Source organism: Argentina silus, assembly GCF_951799395.1.
Source record: "Argentina silus genome assembly, chromosome: 20".
Lineage (NCBI taxonomy): Eukaryota > Metazoa > Chordata > Actinopteri > Argentiniformes > Argentinidae > Argentina > Argentina silus.
In genome coordinates, this window is record NC_139674.1 from 5,248,710 (window position 1) to 5,275,327 (window position 26,618).

A 26,618-nucleotide genomic window follows, 5' to 3' on the forward strand; every position below is an offset into this window, starting at 1 on the left:
GAGGGGGGGGAGCGAGAGAGAGAGAGAGAGAGGGAAAAAAAAGTAGAGTGAGAGAGAGGGAAGCGGTGGGAGGAAAACTAAACATTTTCTACAAAACAAGGAGCCCCATTTTCTTTTACTACTCTTCTTGAGAGAGACGTTGGAAGGTGCCAAAGAGGAGCAAGGTGGAAACAGCACACAGCGCACAGGACACAGGAAACAGCACACAGGAAACAGCACACAGGACACAGGAAACAGCACACAGCACACAGCATTAGAGGAGGGAAAAGTGATACAGTAAAAAGTGAGAGAACATGCAATATGTGACTAATTCTGATCAATGAGTTTGATCAATGTTTAAAGGTGCAATCTGTAATTCAAACAACAACAAAGCAGGCTCCCCGCCACTTTTTTGGTAAACAGCTGAGGGATGGGGCTGGAGAAATGTTACCGTTCTCAATTTCATTGACAGAGCTATGGAAGCAAGGACTGACCATCCATTAGATAAAAATGATACCCATGTTTTCAAGCTATACGGTGTTTGTTTACAATTCCATTGTTTACAAACATATATATATATATATATATATATATATATATTCTTTTTTTAATATATATTATATTTTGGGTTCTGATGGGGTAAGACAGTTGAACTAAGCTCATGAGGCATTTATAAGTTATATTCTTTATATTCTATCATTAATTTAAAAGTTAAAAAATGGATGTACATATCCAATTACAGATTGCCCCTTTAATGACACGTCGGGCATCAAACTGATTAAGCGGTAATAAGTGGTAATACAATATGCCCATTTGTGTGTGTGTGTGTGTGTGTGTATGTGTGTGTCAGTGTGTGTGTGTGTGTGTGTGTGTGTGTGTGTGTGTGTGTGTATGTGTATGTGTGTGTGTGTCAGTCAGTGTGTGTGTGTGTGTGTCAGTCAGTGTGTGTGTGTGTGTGTGTGTGTGTGTGTGTGTGTAGTCCGAGAGCTAAAGCCAGCGAGTGTTCTGTAAGAGCAGGGAAAGGTATGTGCCATGTGTTATTGATGCTTAGGCCTCCCTACAACCCAAGGCCTTCATCCTGCTCCGGCACCACATGCTCAGTCCCTATTTCCTGTTCAAGGTGAGACAAGACGGCCACAGATGGGGCTGTGACTGCATGTGAACCCTTTCATTGACTTGGAGAGGCAGAATATTTCCAGGGCATTTCCACCTAAACACGCATGTAACTCACTTAAAAGACGAGTGTGTGTTCGTATAGATGGACGATCCTATATGCTACTCTTTTCACATAGAGTAAAACTACAGATGCGGAATAGTGTTTTTGTTTTAGGAGTTTGAAAAAGGGAGTGCTTTATTTGCTAAACAACCAGGAATCACTCCACTATTATTAAAGTGATTCAAATTGTTTTGATTTGCTTTCGAGTTCCTTGAGGGATTCTTTTTGTGGGAGACAAGGTTGTCACCGATCTGTAGACACACACTGGAAGTTTGTGTTCGATTTCACACTCTCTTGCGGAAGACATTAAATGGGGGAGTTTTTTTTTCTCCTTCAAGTCCCAAATGGTTACACACACACTCATGAGGGCTGTCAATTGGCCACAGTTAACTGCCGTGATTAATGTGTGGAAAGATCAAGTTCACATTCATTACATTTCTGTTAGTCCAAAGGCAGAAGCACAAGGTAATCACAACAACAAAGACTCTGCAAAGACTCTGGGACCTCTGCAAATAGACAAAAACTGCAAAGGAGGGGGATTGCATTTATCAAGATAGCATAAAGAAGAAAACAAATAGAGAATAAAGGATATATATATATATATATATATATATATATATATATATATATATATATGCTGGATAACTACCCTCCGGTGTTTCAGACAAGTCTCTCTATATTGTCTTTTGTGGTCTCTGCCAGTGGAATCAAGCCAATGGGTCAAATCCATAATGTGCAGACCTCAAAATCAAAGGCAGTGTTGCAGCAGTGTGTGTGTGTGTGTGTGTGTGTGTGTGTGTGTGTGTGTGTGTGTGTGTGTGTGTGTTTGTTAGAAACTAAACACTATGGCCCACGGGCTTATAGTTGTTTGCATCCGATTGCTGAAAATAATTTCCCTCCACAATGAATGCAGCTCTTTGAAATTCCTAAAATAGATATGGATATTTAGAAAATGTGTGTGTGTGTGTGTGTGTGTGTGTGTGTGTGTGTGTGTGTGTGTGTGTGTGTGTATAGATATGGATATTTATGTCATTAGTGTTTCTCCTGCTACCATCATGAGACAGGAAGTGAGCTGTTCCAGGCAAGACAGGTTAATCCATAACATCTGCAACACACACACACACACACACACACACACACACACACACACACACACACACACATACACTAACGATTCCTGGTTGCCTATAATGGAGGAGAACTGACTTCCATGCATGGATTCCTTCTCGTTGAACTCTGATGCTTTGAAATAACCCAAGGTTATATTTGCATCAAATGGTTCCAAGACACACACACTCAAAAGCTTTTTACACAACCGTTGCCATGTATTATGCATTACGACATCAATAAATAACTGCAGTTGATGATTGAGATTTTAGGAGAAAAAATAAATAATCGAATATATTTAATGGACTTTTATCTGTAGCATGTTACTGCCATTAAGGAAACAGAAAATAAATCTTTGGCAAAAAAAAGTTTTTGGAGTCTCCAACTCTTTCCCAACGGACTCAAGAGTTCTTGACACAGTTCCCTACGAAAAGCAACAACCCTTTAAACAGTAGAAAAACGAAAACTGGAAACTTGCATGGAACAAAACTAAAACCTGAATTATTGCACTGCCCCCCACCCCCCACCCACCCCTCTCCCTTCTCTCCCTCTCCTTTAAGAAACTCTGGGAACTGATTTCACTTCAAACAGCAGAGGCTCCTAAACGGAGCAGATCCAATTTGTCTGCGCCTTTCTTTCCTTCCAGAACACCCCCCAAAAACCTCCTAACAAAAGGCTGCTTGTCCTGCCAGGAATTTTCCACATTCCTCGCTGCGGCAGACATTTTTCTCCTCTACAAAGGGCCCTTCGGCAAATTCCCCCTAATCGCAGGGTTTAGCTGGGCCCTGATAGGTGCCATTCATAGCTCTGTTTGGTAGGGGAGGGAGGTTGGTTGGGGGCTAAAAGGGGGGGGGGGACAGGGTAGGGTGGGGTGGGGGGCATAGCCTAGGACAGGGTGGGAGAAGGGGGACTTTGACGAGGAATCTTTTCATGATCAACTGAAATAGTGGAGGCATTCCCTGGGCAGATCACAAAGCCAGCGCTATACCCTGCACCCTGGAGATCCCTAGCCTGTTTTCCCCACTTCCACCTCAGAGTTTTACAGAACATGTGGCCTTTATTCACGGGAATGATGGGAGGAGGGGGAGGGGAAGTTACTGGGTGGCTCTGCTGTGGGGTCTGCTTGGAGTGAGGGAGTTCTTGGTAAAATGTTGTCGTGTCAAATTGAACAGTTTTTGAATTTGATCTTACGCTATTTTGGGGTTTATCTTATCGGCATGGGCATACTTTACATCCTCCACTGTAATAACACTGTAACAACACTGTAATTACTCTGGTAACAATGTTGTGTAAGCATGCTGTTACAGTTAAATCGTGTTGCGTCCATCAGTGATCTTCTCCTTCACAACGGCACTGCCAAAAATGCAACTTCTAGTACGTTCCGCTCTTTGGAAAATAAAAGCATTGTCAGCAAAAGCGCTAAGTATGACAGCACCTGAACATGCATGGGAGAGAAGCCAATGTCGGAGACACCCAGACAACAAAAGAAGGCGGAAAAACCTGTAATGAGAATCTCATTCAGAAGGTCGACGTGAGTGACAGTGACTCCTGAGGTGTTGCCTGATTCCAGATCATGTTTAATAATCCCTCCTTTTCAGCTGGAGCCCTGAGCCGTGAACCTATCAGCCCGTTCACGTAGGGAAGTAGCCCGATGGGGTCAAGTTTAATGACAAGGGGGAGGCTAGGCTCGCCCGACTCGGGGCGGCACACAAGTGCAGAATCATTCTGGGGTCAGGAGCGAGGTCGCACCCCGTCAAAACCAGCCCGAGCCCCTCCAGCAGATTTATTTTCTTGTTACTTCCACAGAATTGGGTCTCTGAAGAGCTGTAAAAGTAACAGTTCCAAAAAAAAAGAGAGGGAGAAAGAGAGAGAGAGAGAGAGAGGGCGAGCAAAAAAGGAAAGAAAGTGCATGTAAAAAAAAACCTTTCCCTTCAGGCGATGGGAGGGTCATTACAGTTGTGTGAGGGAGTCTGTACTCAGCCAGTCTAGGCCTCCTAACTACTGGATACGTCACCAAGTCACGGTCCCCTCAGGGGGTAGGGGTCAGTGACAAAGGACGCCAGACAGGGCCTTAGAGCCAGATCCCTGGGCTTCAAAAGAACAAAGGGGGGGCAAAGGCTAGGTGGGCTTATAGGTATGACTTCATTACCTTAAATGCTCCTGACACTTGGTGGGGAGTTGGCAAGGAAGTCATGCCAAGTTTGTAAGTGTGATTATTTTGTGCATACAGTATGTGTCTTGGCTTAGCTCTGTCTGAGCACGTTCCACTAAGGCAATGCCTTGACTTGCAGCTGCTCTCTCTCTCTCTCTCTCTCTCTCTCTCTCTCTCTCTCTCTCTTTCTCTCTCTCTCTCTTTCTGAGTCCGGTGCCCGAGATACCTGTGCCAGGGGCTGCCTGCCTGCCTACCATTATGTCATCTACTTGGCATTCAGTGTGGCTTCATCATAGATACACCACGTTTTCAACAATGCATGTTTTGATTACAACTCACTGTATACGGTTCCAGACCAAGGTACTCTGACCGTAATGATAGCAGCATAGCAGCATGGTGAGTTATGCATGTATTGTAATTCCATTGCAGATCGTCACATGCCTTTTCTATGGTCGTGCTTTGCTTAGAGGTAAGACACAGTGTTAAAAAATCTGTGTGTGGCCACACATATCATTTGGACATCGCAGTACAGTCACAGTAGTTGTCCTTATTCCACAAAAGTGGTCAGAGCAATTTCAATCTTTTCATAGCAATCGGTTCTGGCAAATACATGAAAATCCCCAAACAACCACTAATTATAGGCTGGATAGTTGCACAATGATCTATCTCCTCTAAGGCCAGAGGGTATACACGATGCTTTTAATCCTTGGCTGTACTTGAGCAACAGTAGGAACTAGCAGGCCGGCTCTATAACGGAGATAGCCAAGATTGATGGAGGTTTTCTGGCCTGCTGTTGCTCTGGAGATGGGAGGACACAAGGGAGTCAGATGTCTCTCTCCTTTCACTCACCATCCTGACCAAAAGTGGTGAGAACCGACCCAAGGAGACTGTCTGTGTCCATTCCCCCCAAGTCTGTGGAGTAACACCCACACATCACACACTTGGAAAACGTTCTGAGCTCTCTCATCATGTGGGGGGACGTACTGATTACTTGGAAGCTGTTAGGGTTAGGAAAACTTAAAAGAGGCCGACGGTGGAACAAGATTTAACTGCCTGTCTGAGGAGCTGCTTATCTTGTTGCCTCTACTCCTCTCTGAAATTAAATGTTTGATAGAGAGCAGGGGAGGTGCCGTACAAGGAAACAGGTTGTTTAGCAGTAAATGTGGCACCTTCCAACCGCTTGAGAGACTTTTCTGGTTCAGAAGAGGGTTACTTTCGGAGAGATTTGAAAAATTGCTCTCCGCTCCGTAGGTCATGCATTTACCAAATTACTATGTAACAACATGTTGATACAATGTAATTACAGCATTACTACACACGTGGAGGGGAAACTAAATATTATATTAATCCAATTGTTCTAGCCATTTTTCATTTCTTACACTTTAATTATTTTTCTGCTACCATTCCTACCATGTTGTTGCTTGTTGATGTTTTGATATGCGTTACAGCATGGGTTGTGGGTGGGCATGACACCATGGCTGTTGTTTTGCAGCAGATTGGGAATTGACCATGGCTTTAATTGGCACAGAGCTTAGGCTTTCTCTCCTCACTGATATTGCAAGTCGTAACTTCTGAAAAGTCTTTGAAAACATTACTTTGGTGTGAGTCGATTTTTCCCCCTTGGGAATCCGCTCCTGATTTTACCATGGAGGGTGTATGGATTTCTCTGTATATCTTCCACTTTAAAGGCCCATTTTGGAATGCATGTCTAAACTACAAAGGCCTATATAAATGCACACAGGGCCTAGAAAGGATTAGCTGATGGGGGTCTCTGACTGGGCGATGCCTCATTCCTGAACAGCCAACTGCCACTTCCTGTTCCACTCCCATAAATCTCGAATCATTCCCCATTTTTGCACGGCAATGGCTAGTCAAGCACTAACAAGCATATTTTGTCGGTTGGAAATTGGAACGTAGTGCTGGGACCAGGGCAGCTACAATAACTAATTGCAGTGTTATTTTCTATATGTCCATATGAGTATAATAGCCATGATGTCTGTGCTTCACGGGGTTCCATGAACTGCGTTAAGTTGCATATCGCTAACTAAAGGTTGAATTACTACCCACAAAGTTGGGCCATTTCGACATCCCCCAACTGACTGACGCCTCACTCAGGCAGCCTCTGTAGAGTACCAGAAAGCCGACTGTGTTCCCAAACTACCAGAGGCCTGGACCTCAGACGAGTGAAATGTTCACCTACTGAAAGTGCTCTATTAGGCAAAGTAGTTAACATTTTACGGTGTAAATGGTAGGCATTCCAGGTTTTAACAAGGCCCGTATTTTACACAGGATTTAATCTGAAACATATTCTAATGAGACGGGGTTTTTTGGGGCACTCCCCCTCCTGTCCACTCACATGCCCATTTGAAGCTATTTAAATTAGCAGATTTTATGTTTGAAATTGAAGGAACATTCAAACGTATCTATGAAGAGCATTTCTTGAGTTATTGGAAAGGTACTGCAGAGAACGCCTTTATATAAGGACATGCTAAGTAATTGCTTAGAAACAGTTGTTTTAATATCCTTTTTTTTTTAATTTAGGGTTACAAAATCAGAACTCTATAGGTTTAAGTATAAGTGATTTGTTTAGTGGATACTAATAGATCCTGTCAGAAACCCTGAAACATTTGTAGGGCCTTCTGTAAGTGCTGTCGGTATGCGATGCTTTACTCCATGGTTATTCTATAGAAGCAGTTTTCTGTCTCGCTGCAACGTTTCCATATGGCTGAGGTTTCCCTTTGTTTTCCCACAACTGCCCAGCCGTCATGTCTTGAAATGACAAAGCTGAACATTCCAAGCAGTCTTAATCCTTGGGACTAGTGAAGAATTGAAAAATATGGACTTTATATCGTGGTATATTTATCCTCTGTAAAACATTGCTCGGTCATCAAACTGTTGAGAACAGTTTTTAGATTTTGCATACACTGTGTACAATTGTACATTGTACAATTCCTAAAGGGTTTCCAAAATGTAACTCATCCACCCATGATCATGTTTGTGGAGGGTTGAACTTACTTGGCAAAATTATACGGGTCCCCTTCAAAAGAGGTCCAAAGGGCACTGACTGGCCACAGTAACGGTTAACTCAAAGTAAACACCAGTAGCACGTTACTCACATGATAATTAGTACTTATCCCTAGCCCATTAAAGTTGCTTTGATCAGAGAGCATGACCACAACCATTAAAACAATACCCCCATTAACGACGCATGGAAGCATCAAACCAATCACAAATTGTGGCAGTGTTGTACCTGGAAAGGGAACATCATGGTTTATAATAAACACTTTTCGTATATTTGTGTATTTGTGTCTTAGGGAAGCGCTATATATTACATTGGATTCATTATTATTAAGTGGTCCATCTGGTGGTAACTTAAAGTGAATGCATAGATTATGGAGAGGCAGTTTCAGTGGAAACTGTGGAAAAGGTAAGGGGGCTCCATCTCCTGAGCACAGTGCAAATAGTTTGAAAAACATCCCTTGGCTTGCATAATACTGCAGCTATTGAATATCCCAAGCAGAGGTGCAAATATAATCTTCTTTGCTCATGTAATCCATGTAGATTTCTGCAACTACCATATGTTTCATAACAGGGACTATGATAACACCCTATCACCTTTTCTCATAAATTTTTTGTGCTAAATACTAAGTCTTATAAGCTTATAAGAGCTTATAAACATACTAGACAGGCCTGAGGAGAAGTGCGTACTGCCCTGCTGGAAACACCCAGAGCAGGCGAGAACCTCTCTCCCAGATGACCTCTCACTGAAGGTACAGTAGGGGCTTGTGTCAGTGGCGATGTGAAGTGTGCAAAAGCGCAAGGTGATTCACGGAGAGAGAAAAAAAAACCCATCTCTAACTTTGATCGCAGGAAAACATTTAGAAGGATAGGGTTGGACAGAACTGTAGAAGGTGTCGGGCTGAGTTGAGCCCAGAGCGGGCATTCTTGGAGGGTGTTGTGTTACAACAGTGATGGGGACCGCTCTGTGGGGGCTCCCGCTCCTACTCCTCCTCCCCACTCTGCTCTTACCTCTGCCGGCATACCTTAGAGAGCTGCACCGCCCACGCTCCCTGTTGCACGTCTTTCTCGGCCTCTGGCCTCCTGGTCAGGCTTTCTCCTCACGCAGGTCTCAGCAGCTGCAGGGCCTAAAAGTGATTCATAGTGTCAGCCCGGGACTACATCAAAGAGCGGGTGCTGCCTTGTGAAAGACAATGCTGTGATTTCCCTTTTGTGTCAAAGGGAGAGGGGTTCGGATTTGAGCAGAGGGGAGAGAGGGGGCTCCACACAGTGAGAGGGGCTTCTGTACTTAAAGGGATAGGGTTTCAGCGCCGGTTATTTTGGAATGCTTCATCCTAGATAAACTGCGATGAGGGGGAATGAAGTTTGTAACGTTGACGCTGAAGGAAGGGAGGGTATTTCAAGCATGTATAATGAATGTTGTTATGAGCTGTTTTATAAGTTGATTGAATTGGATAACTTAAACAGAGACCACTGCCCTTGCAGTAACCCCTTGCCTATTGAATTAGGCAGCACAATGCACCATCTTACAGGGAATGAGAGTTTTTAGTTGAGCCCTATGTAACTTTGTAAAGCATTTAATGCAGTATAATCTCTGGATGGATGTTTGTATTTTGTGACATCAGATATGAGTTTGACTGAGAGGAGTCTGAATAGTGTTTCTGAATCGATGCATAGATGAATAGATGAATGCATTAAATGTCAGTCCTTGTGCGTCCCCCCAGTTAGTGGGTGTGTTATGACGTCCTTTGCATAGAGTTAATGCCGGACGTAAGTCAAAAGATACATTGCGTTCTAGGTATCAGATCACTGTGATTACAGCGGTGCTAATTATACGTCAATGTCATACATAAGCTGTGAGACAAATGTCAGAATTATTAGATGGATCCATTAGTGGACCTCAAGCCATTCAGTGTTTTTTTTTTTGTTGGCCTTGTCTCGAAAATTGTCTTGCAGCTCGTCTAAATTATTCTGCTACTTTTTACTGTTTCATTTGTTATCGACTGAAGAAATAACAAATCAGGGAGCCTCTTAAAGACACACGATGCAACATCACGCAGGTGCTAGATAACACTTGGGCTGGCTAACGAAAGTGACAAGCGGGTCACGAGGCAGGTGTCCCAAACATTATTATTATTTTTTTTTTTTTAAGTTACTGCTTTTCTTTGTACGGTTCCCAGCGTATATTTTTTGTTGTTGTTCGGGTCCATTTGGAATGTGTGCATCATCTTCCCAATTTTCCTTTATCGCCGGCGCATACATTCCATGCCCGGACCCATCCGGTGTTGACATTTACTCCGTTACTGTGTTACAGCCTGCTGGCATTCCGACAGGTGCTGGCACCGAAAGCACCAGCTGTTGGGAACAATCCAGGGGGGCATGTGCTACGTTACGCAGAGTCAGCGGCTGGCCGGGGTTCCAAACACAGGGGACTCTTCATTTTCTTTTCTTTTTTTTGGGGGGGGATTCTCATAGCAGTAGAGACCTCAGCTGTCAGGCCCTGGTCTTAGAGCCACTTCCTGTGTAGTGGTGGCAGCGCTGGGATGGTTGTGATGTAATGTGAAGAAGGCACAATCTGAGCTTTGTTCAACCCCCCCCCCCCCCCCCCCGCCTCCCCACCACCCCCCTCCCCCCTTCCCTCTGGACAGCTCCGCACACAGTGAATAGTCCACAGTGCTGTCCTTACACAACTGTGTCACACACACTCACACGTTATCGCACTGTAGTGTGTGTTATGGCAGTGTTGTTGCTAGAGAAGAGGGAGGACGAAACATTACAACATGGACAAGGTTCATAGGGGGGGGGTTTGTTACTGATCAAGGAGATTCCTCACCGCAGATGTGACCTCAGTGAGAAAGGCCAGCGAGAGGGTCTCAGGCTGCGTCCGCATTCTCTATCCCCGAAGTATGCACTTGTGCATTCCACAAGGCTGTGTCCAAATTCCCTGAAGTATGCACTTGACTTGGATGTAAAAGGAGTAGACTGGCGTATGCCCATGCTTACACCAATCCTATGCTTTTAAGTTCATGTGGTAGAGTGCACAAGTGCATACTTCAGGGAAAGGGCAGAGAATTAGGACACAGCCTCTGTGTGAATGTTCTTACCCTGTAATGTGTGGTCTAGCTAATGGGGCCAAGGGTCTGGCAGGCCCTAATCAGCATATTGGAGGAAGGCCATTAATGTAAACATTAGCCACAATGTTGTTGCTTTTCATGAATATGCCTAAATCAACACTGGGTTTTTTATTTGAGCTGAAAGGTGGTTAAGTACTGTACATTCGCTCTGGTTTGCAAATACTAATACTAAGTTATGACTAAAAACACTGAACACACAGAAATATATTTATCATGTACTGTTGCAATTATAAAACCCCCATTTCTCATTTTTCCTTACAGCCACAGCAAGTGGTCCAGAAAAAGCCTATTAAGGTACGTGAATGATTGCATCCTAACACAATCCACCTACCACATTAAACTACTCCTTCTGTCTACCAATCACCACTTGGTGGCCGTGAGTTGTCCTCCAATCATCACACCTCTAGTCATACCTTGCAGCCAATCAGGACTGCTGTAAACGTGTACCTGTCCTTCAGTAATTTCACTCATGTGCCTCAGGCCTTTCACAGATCCATCCCAGCTGCCATTCACTGACATTCCTTCAACACTACGTTCACTCTCATTTGATCTAGTATTGTTCCCACATTATTATTGTGATAAAGAAAACAAAATCAGTGGGCGGGTTTTTGTTGTCAGGCTGTGGATAGAAGAAAGGTTGTTGAGAAAGCAGTAGAGTAGTAGTACTAGGTAGTTGTGTGAGAGGGGGGGCACTCAGGGGATGTGCAGGGGATGGGAACGGAGCCTCAGGATGTGTGTGGGGCGCACCAGCGGTGGGGAGGCGAGTGTTTCAAGGTTCCAAAGACCCCGAGTGAGTGAGGAGATGGCATAATTCATCACTGACTGGAGACCCGCATGGACGATCATCAAGGATCATGTAAATCTTTCTCTGCTATGTGAGGAATCCATGCCTTCTGCGCCCCTATCCCCACCAAATACCCTTGCAGATGGAAATGCAATTTGCCGTAAAGCAAGGCAAGGCCTCGTTGTGTAAGGTTGCCTTAAGTAAAACAAAAGGCCCAAGTACGAGTTTACTGTAACAGATTCAGATTTAAATACAGAAAACGTTCGGTCATTTTGAAATGTTCGGATAATGTTTGTTGAGAGAATTAGAAGAACGCCCAAGGTGTGTCTGCGCTTGCTTCCTCGATAATTGTTTTAACCATACAAGTATAAGTAACAGATATGTCGCTTGTAGGGGTGACTTATAAGCACCTGTTGTTTTTACTGGGGCTGTGAACATCAGTGTGGCCGCTGCAACAGTAGTAACTCTCTCTCTGTATCAGGAGCTCATAGCATCGCAGGGTTTTTGCACATAAAACGTCAAGCCAGGTGGGGGTTGTAAATCCCACAACATGAGAACAGCTCTTTGAATTTTTACAGAAGCTTATAGTTGTTTTTGCTTGAATATTTGAAAGAAAAGAAAGAAGAAAAAAAAACATGAATTATTTCTAGCCCTTTAAGGTGAGAAATTCATGAAGTGGAGGCCTGCTACACCATACCCTTTCTGAGTACATGGATTCCCATTTCCTCCGCCATGTTTAAACAGCACCATTAAGAACTGTTAACATCTAACAGATAATTAAGTATTGTTGTGCGTGGCTGGTGACAGCACTTAGATCAGTGGGGAAATAAATGGCAAATAGGTAATGAGTGAGTAAAAAAAAAAAAAAAAAAAAAAAAAAAAGACGCAGGGGTACAGAGCCCCCCTAACCCCTCCCCCTTTTCCCTCACACACTAGGAATCCACGCACCTCCCTCTGCTCGCTGGTGCGGACCATTTTTCGGTGTGAATGCATAACTCGGGCCTGATTTGTTGCTATGTGGGAACAGGGCTGAGGTGGCTTTGAGCTGCTCGGGGCGCTACGAAGCCCTGGGAGCTGGAACCCATAAAAATGTCACTGAGCACTCCAACTTTGATAGGCTGTTTTATCTCAGCCCACAACCCCCAGCCCCCCCCCCCCCCCCACACACACACACACACACACACACACACAGCTCCCCCACCCTCACCACCCTCACCACCACCACCACCAACCCCCTGTACAAAAACCCAAACCCTTTCATTCCAAAGCGTCCGGGTGGGGGGATGGAGCATGGTTGACCCGGAAGCTACAACCTGACCCCTCCACATAGCATAAGATCCTAATGAGGTTTGTGCTACCACTAGTTACCAGTTTTCCCAGCCTCCCTCTTCTTTACTTCAAAGGGCACAGGGAAAAGGAGGCATGCACAAAGCCATGCACAATGAACCTGCGGCAGGCGCTTTAAATGACTATTGTTGTTTAACAATCTGCCCTCTGTCTCTCCACATTGCTAACTCAGGCAAGCTAAGCGTAATGAATATAATGATAGCCCGAACCAGCTCTCCTTTCCAAATGTATTTGGAAAGTCACGTTTTATGACCCCTGGATTCCACCCTCGTGTTCCAACCTGAAGAAGGAGATTGGGGTTGTTGGTGGAGATGTAATTCTTTTGTTTTATTACTCTGGGAATCTGAAGTTTAGATCACAATGCAGAGAAGCAAGATCTCAAAGTGCCGTGAGGTAAAGTCAGAGGGGGGGATGGATAGAGGTCGTTTCCAATACTTTTCCCTGCGCTGGCCTGAGTGCAAGAGACAGTTATGAAAATGTTATGAGGAGATGAACTCCTAAGATGTTTCCATCTTGTCAAAGACACTTCTAGGCATTGGCTTGAGAGAAACCAATCCAATAGTACACCATTTCACGTCATGAGAATCATTTGAAAAGCACGACTGTGGTAGTACAACTCTACGTTTTAGTTTAGTTTTTTTTGGGATTCTTTTTTAGAATGATGGTAAGCCTTTTGAAAGGGTGGGGGGTGGGAGGTGGGGAGTGGGGGGGGGGTGGAATGGCCCAATATGATTAAAGCCTTTTTTTTCTGTCTCGCCCCCCCCCCCCCCCCCCCCCCCCTCACTCTCATTCACCCATGTCACACATGGTAGCGTTTAGCCGGCCCTTCACAGCTGAAGTGTCTGCTGCACTAATGAATGGAGGTTGGGTCGTATAATGCAGACAAGCTTTCTGCGTGGACCTCTCGCTGAATGGGTGCACCGCTACGGCCTGGGAAAGGAAGAGGGTTATAAATTGTGTCAGTTAGCCTCCCCGAATAAAATGAAGCCATGTGGAAAATGAAATCCATTTCAATCTGAAAAGCGAGGAAGGGCTGTGTTACCACCAACCCCCCCCCCCCCCCCCACACACCCCACCCCCCCTCCTCTATTCCACGGTGGTCATCTTGGAGAAGTTAGCAACAGCCACTAGTAGTAGTAGTAGTAGTAGTAGTAGTAGTAGTATTGTGTTGAGAGGAGTTCTGACTGGGAAGCCTCCATGCACTTAAAGGGGCAAACAATAACAAAGTGTTATCCCGCCACTTTATTTGGTAGAGAAATGGAGAAATGTAACCACTCTCAAATACAGAACGTAGACGGGGCTATGGACGCAAGGACACACAAATCAATGGCTACATATCAATAATTTACAAATGTTTTTTTAGAGCCTTTCTCTGTATTGTACTGTATGGTGTTGAGGCTGTTGGTTAGGGAAAGCCAGTCCCGTATCCAATAGAAATTCAAGGTTGGAAAATAAGTTATTTATGCTCCTGTTTTAATCTGCCCAGGGACCAAGGATTAGGAGAAGAAAATTAGGCTAGCTATTTTAATATGCACTGCCCATGTCAAATAAATTGCATACATGAATAAATAGATAGGGAACCTGTTCTGTTGAAGATCTGGCAATGACTCAGCCAACCTTTTGTATTGCAGGAAGAGGAGGAAGAAGCTGAGGAGGACTCCACAGAGGAGGACTAAGCAACCACACCATTTTACCTCTACCTCATTCAGCTGTCAGGTCTTTCGAAGGGAAAAGACTGCCTTGACCACTTATTTTTGACTTCTACGGTCTTTCCACTTTTATTTCATTTGGTTTCATTTTCAATTGTCGCCTTTTTTGTCTCTTTTGGTTTTTTTCTCCTTCTTCTCGGATCGACACACATCATAATCCTCGTCAGAGCGTAAAAAAAGTTGCCGCAAAAACGAAGAACGGCGCTGCACCTTTGTAACGACAACATGTTTTTAAACTGCTGTAAGCACAGAGGTGCAGAGGTTAGACGCACAAAATGTGCCACTGCGGTTGCTCCTCCCCCTCCTCCCTCCCCGTTGACTGATTCTCCAGGCTTTGACAGGGATATAGAAACTGAAACAGTCTGGTTTTGTCATTCAGAAATGTAGAATACACGGCTGCTGTTCCAATATCCACACACACACACACACACACACACACACACACACACACACACACACACACACACACACACTCAAACACACACAAACACACACACACACACACACACAAACACACACACACACACACACACACACACACACACACACACACACACACACACAGTCTAGTGTCAGACCACCAAAGACAGGGAGACAGAGAGCTCTCTCTTCAGGTCATTATTGAATCCGTCGTGTACGCAAACTGCCTCAGAAAAAAATTGGCTTCTTGAACTTGCTAAATTCAAGATTTTCAATTCAACAGGTTTTGAGAGAGCTGAAATTGCTGGTATTGGCTATTATATAGTTCTCATCATAAGGAGAGTGTCCTTTCAAGTGATCTCTTTTACCAGAGAACCTTTTTATCAAGTGTAGACAAATTGCTTTTGGAAGGCATTTGCATTTGCACAAAACTGAGAATAACTAAGCTTTAATGTTTATTATTGTGCACTTCATATGATGTTAGAATCATAAAGAAGGTAATATATGATTGGTTTTACAATTCTCTTTTAAATGTTGTACTTAATTTGCTCAGTTTTTGATTGAATAGGTGTATGAAATCAGCGCAGGGAGGAACACCAACCCATTGATAATCAAACCAGTTCGATTCATCAACATCTTGATTGTCCAGTTGATGCCTTGAGTAAACATTTAATGGAGAGCTTTAACAATGACATGCTTGAATGCCAAATTGCTTGTGTGGTGGCAGGTTTTAAGTTTGTCAGTTATAATATATTTGTACTGTACTGTGGTTTGTCAAACAGTGCTACACTATCAGAGCGCCTCCGTGCCTCCCTGTCTTTGGTGGACAAACTAAAGCTTTGTGGATTTTTAAAGATGATTTTAATATATAGTCTTAGATATTCCACAATCAATACTTTTTTCAAACCGCAGCAAAACTACTGTATATCACTTCTTAAGAAAGGCATCTGATTAACCAACTCATATGTACATAAATATGTCATGTTATGTCCTCTTTTTACAATATAGCTTTAAACCATGAATTCCATCATCAATACTGTACTGTAAAGAAAATACATCAGGGGAGGCTGGTGGAGGTAGAAATCGAAGGACAGGCTCATTGTAAGGCATGGGACGTCCCATGCATTACAATGAGCCCGTCCTCCGATTTCTACCTCCACCAGCCTCCACTGAAATACATCTACTACTCGGTCTGCCTTAGAAATCAAACCTCAAAAACAAAACCACAAGAACAAATCACACATTTACCTCATGACACACGTGATACCTGAATCTAGTGGCAGCGTGACATAGGAAGACTCACCTCGCACTGTAAATCCAGGTATATATGCCTTATATACAGTGCATTCGGAAAGTATTCAGACCCCTTCACTTTTTCCACATTTGGATATGTTACAGCCTTTTTCTAAAATGTTCCTCGTCAATCTACACACAGTACCCCATAATGACAAAGTGAAAACAGGTTTTTAGAAATGTTTGCTAATTTATTAAAAATAATAAACAGAAATGTCATATTTACATGAGTGTTCAGACCCTTTGCTATGACAGTCGAAATTGAGCTCAGGTGCATCCTGTTTCCGTTGATCATCTTTGAGATGTTTCTACGACTTGATTGGAGTCCACCTGTGGTAAATTCAATTGATTGGACATGATTTGGAATGGCACACACCTGTCTATATAAGGTCCCACAGTTGACAGTTGTCAATTGTCAGAGCAAAAACCTGGCCATGAGGTTGAAGGAATTGTCCGTAGACCTCTACAGTAGCCTCCATCATTCTTAAATGGAAGAAGTTTGGAACCACCAAGACTCTTCCTAGAGCTGGCCGCCCGGCCAAACTGAGCAATAAGGGGAGAAGGGCCATCGTCAGGGAGGTGACCAAGAACCCAGTGGTCACTCTGACAGGACAATCATCAATCAATCTACAGCACTCCACCAATCAGGCCTTTATAGTAGAGTGGCCAGACGGAAGCCACTCCTCAGTAAAAAGCATGTGACAGCCTGCTTGGAGTTTGTCAAAAGGCACCTAAAGGACTCTCAGACCATGAGAAACAAGATTCTCTGGTCTGATGAAACCAAGATTTAACTCTTTGGCCTGAATGCCAAGCGTCACTTCTGGAGGAAACTAGGCACCGCTCATCACCTGGCCAATACCATCCCTACGTCAAGCATGGTGGTGGTGGTTTTTCAGCGGCAGGGACTGGGTGATTAGTCAGGATCGAAGGAAAGATGAATGGAGCAAAGTACAGAGAGATCCTTGATGAAATCCTGCTCCAGAGCACTCAGGACCTAAGAATGGGACGAAGGTTCACCTTCCAACAGGACAACGACCCTAAGCACACAGCCAAGACAACGCAGGAGTGGCTTTGGGACAAGTCTCTGAATGTCCTTGAGTGGCCCAGCCAGAGCCCAGACTTGAACCCGATCGAACATCTCTGGAGAGACCTGAAAATAACTGTGCAACGACGCTCCCCATCCAACCTGACAGAGCTTGAGAGGATCTGCAGAGAAGAATGGGAGAAACTCCCCAAATACAGGTGTGCCAAGCTTGTAGCATCATACCCAAGAAGACTTCTGGCTGTAATCGCTGCCAAAGGTTCTTCAACAAAGTACTGAGTAAAGGGTCTGAATACTTATGTAAATGTGATATTTCAGCTTTTTATTTTGAATAAATTAGCAAACATTTCTAAAAACCTGTTTTGGCTTTGTCATTATGGGGTATTGTGTGTAGATTGATGAGGGAAAAAAATGAATTTAATCCATTTTAGAAGAAGGCTGTAACATAACAAAATGTGGAAAAAGTGAAGGGGTCTGAATACATTCCGAATGCACTGTATACTGTATTTATAAGGTATTCTAAGAATCCTGATGATACGCCGGCACTTTTTGGTCGCTGATGCAATATCTCCTCATCATTTCAAACTACCTCCGATTTCCTCAACCAGCAAACCAGCTCAAGACATGCACGCTGCTACGTAGATCACACACAACAATGCATGGGATGGCAGTGTGTGCACTGTGCCGCCGACATGCCAACAATGTCACTAGAATAACGTCTATTGTTGAGTTATAACAATATTATACCGGTTGTTATGTTGTCAGGGTGGAACAGCGATTTTCCGCTAATGTTTTTATGAGTCGGTCAGGTAATAACTGAAATCAGCGGTCTGTTTTTTTTCTATGTAGAACTCAAAAGCAGCTAAGGGAATAAGTACTATTTTGTCTTCTTCACATTAACATAAGTGTTTATCTAACAATTGTAACAACACTTACTTTTCATTCTCTACAACTGGGACTTCTGTTTGACAAACTGTTAACTTGAATATATATTTTGTACTGATTTTACTCAATGGTTTATTAAGGATCAAGTGCTTGTATGACACTACATGATATTATTACGAATGTTTTTTGTTTTTTTGTTTGTTTTTTGCTCTGAATTTTTAGATTAGTTTTTTTTTCTGAACTATGTACTAACTATATATGTACCTCAAACAAACTGATAAAAATGGACTAATAATCAATTGACAAATACCTACCTCCAGTCTTGAAAAGGAATGATTTTGCCGGGTTACTTTCAGTATGACTTTTAAAAATGTATGATGAAATCTTTATTAGGACTGCAAAAGATCCCTATTATTATCCCAGTATTTTTGTAACAGTTTTCGAACTTCTGAACCAAGTAAATTTTGATTTCACCCTGGGGAAGAAATAGCCTTCAAAAAATCTTGAAGATTTTCAGGTTTTGAAATAGATATGTTTGGGTTTTGTATATTGTATTCATGGATATGTTTTTGAAAATTAGTAGATATTGATATACTTGATTAGTTATTTTGTGTACTTGACACAAATGTGATTTTCTTCTCCTGTTATATGGTTCAACCAGATGTATATGGAAATGCTTCTTACGTAGTGATGGATTACACCTTTTTCCGCCTCTCACCATGGCAACCTTTTAAACGTTAACATGGTATTCTCAACTGGGCCTGAGGTAGCACCTCAGAGGGAGCTATTTAAACTGTGAACATGCTCTTGTCATTCACACAGGTATGCAAGTGCTATTCTCACTTGTGTCCGTTTTACTGTCGTTTCTTCACACACCAAGACCTACATAAGCTCCCCTGAACTTTCACTAGCTTTGCTACAGGGGTACATAACAATCAAAACCATGAAAATAAAGAAAGTCACAGACAGTCGCTAAGCTGCTCTGGTTAAAACGACTGCATACCTGTGTGAGCTGGCGAAAGCATGTTGTCGCTTTGAAACAGATGGGACAGCTGAGACAAACAACGCCACACTCTCCACCAGCATATAAGGCAAGGAGAAACTTTTTAAAAAGGGCAAAATGCTGTGGTGCACATAACTGACACGTATACCATTGAGGTAATGATGTTCCAATGTTGGAGCTGCATGAACTTTGGGATTTTATTTCATGAATATGTACTTGAGTTCAAAAGACTAAGAGAAACACCGGTTAATGTTTTCATATTTTACCTCACTGTTGGTTTGAATGTGTATTTGTGGAAGCCACTGTTGATGTGCTTTTAGCTCTGGGAGTCTTAATGAAGTTGATCTTGTATCTTCATGATATCATGTTCTAGTACAATCGAATACACATTACTACCTCCAAAAGGGCCTACTGTTACCTCATTTCAAACTTAATATCTGCTTAAAATTCAGGTGGCCGAGAGAACAGGGAGAACATCTTAGAATTTTATATATATATAGTTTATTTTTGTGGGGGATAAATTTTACAAGACTGTTCTTTTCTGCCTCTCTGTCACCCATAGGTAAGACTGGACATTTAACTTTTTTAAAGTAATTTTCATACATACCGCAATGTTACGTCGTTATATTAGCTGTGGGGGAGAGGTCAAGAAAAGCTATAACACAGTTTCTCTCTCCAACTCCCTCCCCTGGTATAATTGCAAATGTCTTCTATCTAACTTGTATTGCTTTCTCTATCCACCTAGTGTTGCTGTCTTTGATTACACTTCAAATTGCTTGCTTGATAAACAAAAAAGTTCTCTTTATAGATATTCACAGCCTTGTTCAGCACAATAAAAATATGGCATCTGTGACCACTGTGGCATGTCAGTTTTTGAGTGTGTATTTCTTATTTCAGTTACTTCTAATCCCCAGAGGGGAAATTTGTGCACAATAACAACACAACAAAGGACACACAGACACTAAAAAGCATCAATGAATACACACCACACACACACACACACACACACACACACACACCACACACACACACACACACACACACACACACACACACACACACACACACACACACACGCACATACACACACACACACCACACACACACACATACACCACACACACACACACACACACACACACACACACACACACACACACACACACACACACACACACACAGGTAAAAAGGATCTGCGGAAACGCAGACCGATACTGTACACACTACTTGTTATACATCATGTAAGTTGTAAGTCATGTTTGTGTATTTTGGTTAATTCCCGCAGATCTACCAGCAAACCATGCAACCTTATGTGACATTCAATAGTGGTGGTGGTGGTGGGGGGGATGGGGTGTGTGTGTGTGTGTGTGTGGGGGGGGGGGGGGGGGGGGGGTGCAGTTTGACAGTAAATCATATGGTAAATCATTGTGAGATTGAGGCAAAGTGGAGGCCTGTGGCAACACGTTTCACTTCCAGAGTATTTACTGTAATAATTTCCCACACAATGGTTGTATGGCGAGGTACTTGTTGGTTCTATAAACATCTTCTTTAACTTAACAAGTTTAGTTATGTCCCTGATCCTGAATAAGTGCTTTAAAAACATGACCATCACATACAGTAGTATCGGGTAATTTTTTCCACATTAATCATTTGCGGGGGAAATGTTACATAACAGAGAAATTAAGACAGCTGTCACTTTATAGAACAAACACAACAGCCACGATTAAGCTGCGCGACTTACTGTGATTTCAACGTTTGGAGTGTCGACCTGAGACCTGTAAAATCCTGTCTTGACAAGGCCTGGAAAAAAAAGAAAGGAGTGTTACATTTTTTTTTGCTGAACCCCCCCCCCCCCACACACACACACACAACAAAAACCATCAGGGGTTACAGGGGGGTGAGTATGCCTCCCTCACTTCTCCAGAGGTCATCCCAGGGCAGGAGTGAGCCTACAGCCCCTCGGTCCATGACAAAGGGGCCCATTCCCTTTAAGGCAGCTGAGGGTACAGTTTTTGATGGGATTTAAAGAACTTTCTTCCTATTGCATCCCCCCCCCCCACCCATCCATCCTTTCATACACACCCCTCCTCTCCATAACATCTTTCTCTCCCTCCTTCCCTCTCTACCTCCTTTTCTGCTCAACTCACTTGGGAGACGTGGCCACCTCAGAGCCTCTGCCCTTTGACCCCGATGGGGGTCTGCAAACAGGGGGACCAGCCCCCACTTCAAAGCCCTCCCGCTCCCTGTTCTCTGACAGGCCCTGTCACTCATCAGACCGGCCCCCCTCCCAGGCTCTGTTGTTAGTGCCAGCACACATCATAAAGCCCTGCACTAATTCCTCCCGATTGACCCACAAGGAGGAGGAGGAGGGGTGTGTGTGTGTGTGTGTGTGTGTGGGGGGGGGGCTCCCATTCTGAGCTGAGAGACGGGGTACACCCAGTTTCCCCCTGCCCCCCCAGTTCGCCTTTGACTCTTCAGTCTATTGGTAGGTGAGAGACAGCCTAATCCAGGTCCGTTATTTCTCATGTACTGTATCTCATTGGACCTATGGTTCACCACAGAGGAGACTGGTAGTGTGAATATGCAGGCACAGTTGCAATGAATTGGCTACTTCATTCAACCAACAAATGTCTCAGGACACACATTGTCCTTAAAATAATATATATATATATATATATATATATATATATATATATATATATATATATATTCACCCCAACATCGTCTATTACATGGTTGCAATGTTACTCTTAAATCTTACGAAAGTAGGCTAAAGATTAACTTTAATAATCATCTAGCCTACATATCCACTACAGTTCTGTCAGCAAAAAAAACTTCAAATCATGAAAGGCTTTAATAAAGATATGTCTGGTTTATGGTTGTGAGATTGACTCTGTATTGCCCCTGCATGGCCCCAACCATGGAACACAGGGAATGTGGACAGTGGGGAGCCTCTCTGATAGGGAGAGAGGCTGTCCAGACCATCACTCCCATTGTATAAAGAGTCTGTTTCTCACAGACAAGCAGAAATATTGACAGTAACAATGAGCAGGGCCTGCAGTGGTACCCCGTGATAAACCAAAGCTGTCCACTGCCGCTTGTTGTAAAAATAGGATACCCCCTCCCCCCCCCCACCCCACCCCCACACAGCCACTTCCCAAACTCCTTGAGTAAATATTTAACCTAAATCTTCCACTTTTTGTGTCAGGAAGTGCTACTTCCGCCTATCCTTGGAGAAGACTGAATGAGACAATGACTCCCTCAACCTCACCACACCGTTCCCCACATCCCCACCAGCCTCACAACTCTAGCAGACCTTGAGGTGTTACGTCAGAATGTGTGACCTCACGTGATTTACCGCGATTCAATTCAATTCAAATAACTTTATTAAAAGAACGAATCAGCCTTAAGGTCCTGAACTCCTTGACAAACTAAATGACTCTTCGGATTAGGTCCCCACTATTGAAATCTATGGAACTTTATTTACTGCCAAAAAACGTTGCATGAAATGCAGTACACACAAACACTAGAAAATGGATGAAAAGGTGCCATCAAAACGTACATCGTTTAGTGGGGTGCAGAGCTGAAAAAAGTCAGTGTAGATTGAAGTGGGGCCTGGCTGCACAGTCTGATGCTCCACCACGTACAGTGACAGGCAATGTTTCCATCCTATAACCGTAGATTGTCAATAAAGGTAGGTGGTAGAGCATTTGAGTGTGTGGGCCCTGCTTCATTTTACACACACACACACACACACACACACACACACACACACACACACACACACACACACACACACACACACATACATACACACACACACACACACACACACACACACACACACCCGCATGCACGCACACACACACACACACACACACACACACACACACACACACACACACCCCAAAATGTATGACAATACAAAGCACATGAGTGACTGAGGCACAGTACAGCACTATAGCATCACAAGAGAGGAAGTTATATGACAAAAGTGCACTTCAAAACATTCCTCTATATATTTTATGAATACTTTATCACTTCCCACAGATGGGGATATTATACGTTGACCTCTGGGAAGCCTTGACAGTTTGGAACGATAAGCAGCCCTTTGAGAAGTGTGAAATTGCATTTCCCATATCTATTTCCTGATTTTAAAAGTAGGGTCTTTGTTGTGCTTGTTTGGTGGGTCAGTGATCTCTAAGTGGTTTGCTCTGCAAAGTGTCTGGGAAATGTGTGTCTGTCTGGTGCGGTGTGTGGATGACAGCAGGGGTCTCGGTGGTTCTGCTGAGGCCACTCTGTGTCTGTCTGTGCACTTCCTGTAGACAAGTGTTTGGATTGGGCCGTCTGGGTGTCTGGCATTGAGGAAGCCCAGAGCCCAGCAGCATTGTCCCCCCATCAGGAAGGGGTTAAGGTTACACGTCTGTCTTCTGACTGGCTTATCACGAGTGTACACAATCATACGGCCATGCACACACTCAGGACACAAACTCTCTTTCTCTCTCACACATGCATACTGTAGACTGGACTGTGCGTGTTTAACACACACACACACACACACACACACACACACACACACACACACACAGGCACAAGGCACACACTTGCATGCAAGCAGACACACACACACACACACACACACACACACACACACACACACACACACACACACACACACACACACACACACACCTATACAGCTTATAATGGAGCCAAATGTGAAATATGGTTATCGATCTGTCTCCTATGGCTAGGAGGATATAACTGTTTCCTTTTCCATTTCCTGTCATCACTCACTCTACAAAGACACATGCTCCCCTACATCCTTCCTGGTTGGTGGAAAACGATGTCTGAAAACAACTGACACCTGGGAGATGGGATGGAACATTATTACAACGAATGGGCTCAAATCCCCTCTGATGCAGCGGCAACTCACAATGATGCACACGTTCTCTTAATGACTACGGGAAAATACATAGGATTGATTTTCTATTTCATATGATGACTTCACCTGCATGTGGGTTGCAAAAGCAATCCTACAGGGTTTCAATTCGGTTGAAATTGACGTAAATGTGGTCCTAGTTGCTTGGTGAAACATAAAAGTAATTGCAGCATCCGTAGAGGTGTGGTGTTTTACTGGGGATGAAAAACCACCAAGTTTGGGAGAAAGAACAAGAAGAAGCAACAAGTGGTGACCTTCCACAGACACTTGTACCACAAACAACACTTTACAGTTTTTACAGACACTTTGATGCTAATATCAGAATATCTACTTTCAATCCAATCCTTAAAATGCAAGTCATAGCTGCATTACCTGTAACAACAAAAAAATGTGACATTCCACATCCCTCCATAAAACATGGATGTGTGTAGTCTTGCCCTTGTCAATAAGTCTGTGATAAGGACTGTGGGACTCGTACTGGATATCAGATTTGCGAGCCACATCTGAAGGAAAGTGGCACCCTAAAGTGCTGTGAGTCAACAAGGTGGATCAAGGTGTTAGTTCCCGGGTATTGTCCAACCACTCATTTGATCCCATGTGATCACTTTACCTTTAAGTTTCTGTTTCTGTTTACTTGTATGAGTCAGGTGACATTAAAGGCACTCTCCAGTCTACTCCTCCTGAGCTCCTGGAAGTGGGCGGACATAAATGTCTCCGGTTTCCACGCTGAGTCAAACCCTACAATAAGAACCGCAGCCTTTTTTAGCGTGGGCGGCTAGTTACAGTACAAGGTGTGGGTGTGTGTGGGAGAGAGAGAGAGTGTGCGTAGGTGTTTGTATGTGTGGGGGAGAGAGAGAGAGAGAGAGTAGCTGTGTGTGTGTGTGTGTGTTTGTGTGTGTGTGTGTGTGTGTGTGTGGGACAGAGAGAGAGAGTGTGTGTTTGTGCGTGTGTGTGTGTGTGTGTGTGTGTGTGTGTCTGTGTGTGCGTGCACGTGCGTGTGCGCGTGCGTGCGCGCGTGCGCACGTGCGTGTGCGCAAAGACTGTGTACAGGTGTGAAAGAGAGAATGTGTACTGTATGTGTTCAGGTTAGGTATCGAGATGTGTGTTGGGGTCAGAGAGAGTAGAGAGTGAAAGAGAGAGAGAGAGAAAGAGAGAGAGAGCAGTGACACATGGGTGGCCAGAGCAGGAAGCTCAGCCTGTGTGACTGTTTATTCTGTGACAGTGGGCCACTGAGTCACTCTCGTAGCGCTGGCTGCCTGTCCCTGCGGGGGCCAGCGTGCCGTGACTCACAGCGCTGTCACCAGGCCGTGGCTCGCGTGCTGCGGCAGGAGCGCGGCCAGGAGGACACAGTCATCGAGGAACGATTTCCCCCCTCTCTCTCTCTTCTTCTTCCTCTCCCTCCCTGTGACTCATTTTGGTTTCAGTTTGCCCCCTTGCTTCCCTTCTCCTGTACCCTCCTCCCCTCTCCTCCCCTCTCCTCCCCTCTCCTCCCCTCTCCTCCTTGGCTTTGTAAATGACCTCATTTTAATGAAGCACAGACTTGGTGGGTAGACCGAACCGCATCACCAGGAACCTCCCTCTCTAGTTGGTGCCTAAAACCACCCAGTAACTGTGCACCATTCACATTTCTATTGGAATCAAAGACAGGCGCGCTATTCACAAATGCCTCTGCAAATTCTCTGGCAACTGAGATGAGTCAGAAGAAACCTTTTTAAGATGATGTTGGTTTGGATACTGACGTGCAGCAGCTGCTTCTGACACAAATAAACAACAATATGTGTAATAATGTCCTTTTCTGATTTTATGAGAAATATGATTCTTATGCCTTGCAATAGGAACGAGATATTTTACATGTATGTCATCAGAGAAGCATCCTTTCATAAAGACTTTACTTACAGATGAAATCTGGAGCTGGTTTTTATTACAGGTAGCCTATGATGATAAAATACTACAAAATGTACACCCATTTAATATCCATCCATTATCATAATTTCCTTGCAGTACATGAAAATCTTTGCAAAATTGCGAAAACTTATGAAGAATATCCACTTTGATCATGGACAGCTCACTCACAGGGGCTTGAATTAAAATGTGTGTGTGTGTGTGTGTGTGTGTGTGTGTGTGTGTGTGTGTGTGTGTGTGTGTGTGTGTGTGTGTGTGTGTGTGTGTTCATGTGTGATTCATACCTTACTGCACAAGCGTTTGGACGCCAGGTGAGGAGTCTTCATAGAGATCAAAATCTCAACCGTAGAGTGGATATCTGTAGGGTTTGAGATGAAAACATTTGATTAGAACATCATATAAGTCTTTCATTTTCCACTGAGATTAGATTAGATGAGACAGCTTTATGGCCTACTGCTGTAAATCTCATCTCCCTTTGACATTGTATTTCATGACATCCTGTTCACCAAAGTCTATGAGTACTACCCACTACTTCAATAGATTTTATAGGGGGTTTAGACAATAAACTGTACTGGAAAAATGCTCTCTTAATCATTGACATACAGTAGAGTTCAATTGCTGAACATATAGATGTCAATAAGGTGGCTGTGCACTGTTGTCAAATGTGTTCACATCGATAGGCCTA

At 43.7% G+C, this 26,618-nt stretch overlaps 1 protein-coding gene across 1 annotated transcript in view; it reads left to right on the top strand.

Moving 5' to 3' along the window:
- hmga2 (high mobility group AT-hook 2) overlaps positions 1-14,754 on the top strand; it is a 30,442-nt gene extending 15,688 nt beyond the window's left edge. The window contains exons 4-5 of the mRNA XM_083692553.1: positions 10,868-10,900; positions 14,369-14,754. Coding sequence (XP_083548679.1) covers positions 10,868-10,900; positions 14,369-14,413 — 78 coding nt within the window. The 3' untranslated portion in view covers positions 14,414-14,754. The remainder of the gene's footprint in view (positions 1-10,867; positions 10,901-14,368) is intronic.
- Positions 14,755-26,618: the final 11,864 nt, after the last annotated feature.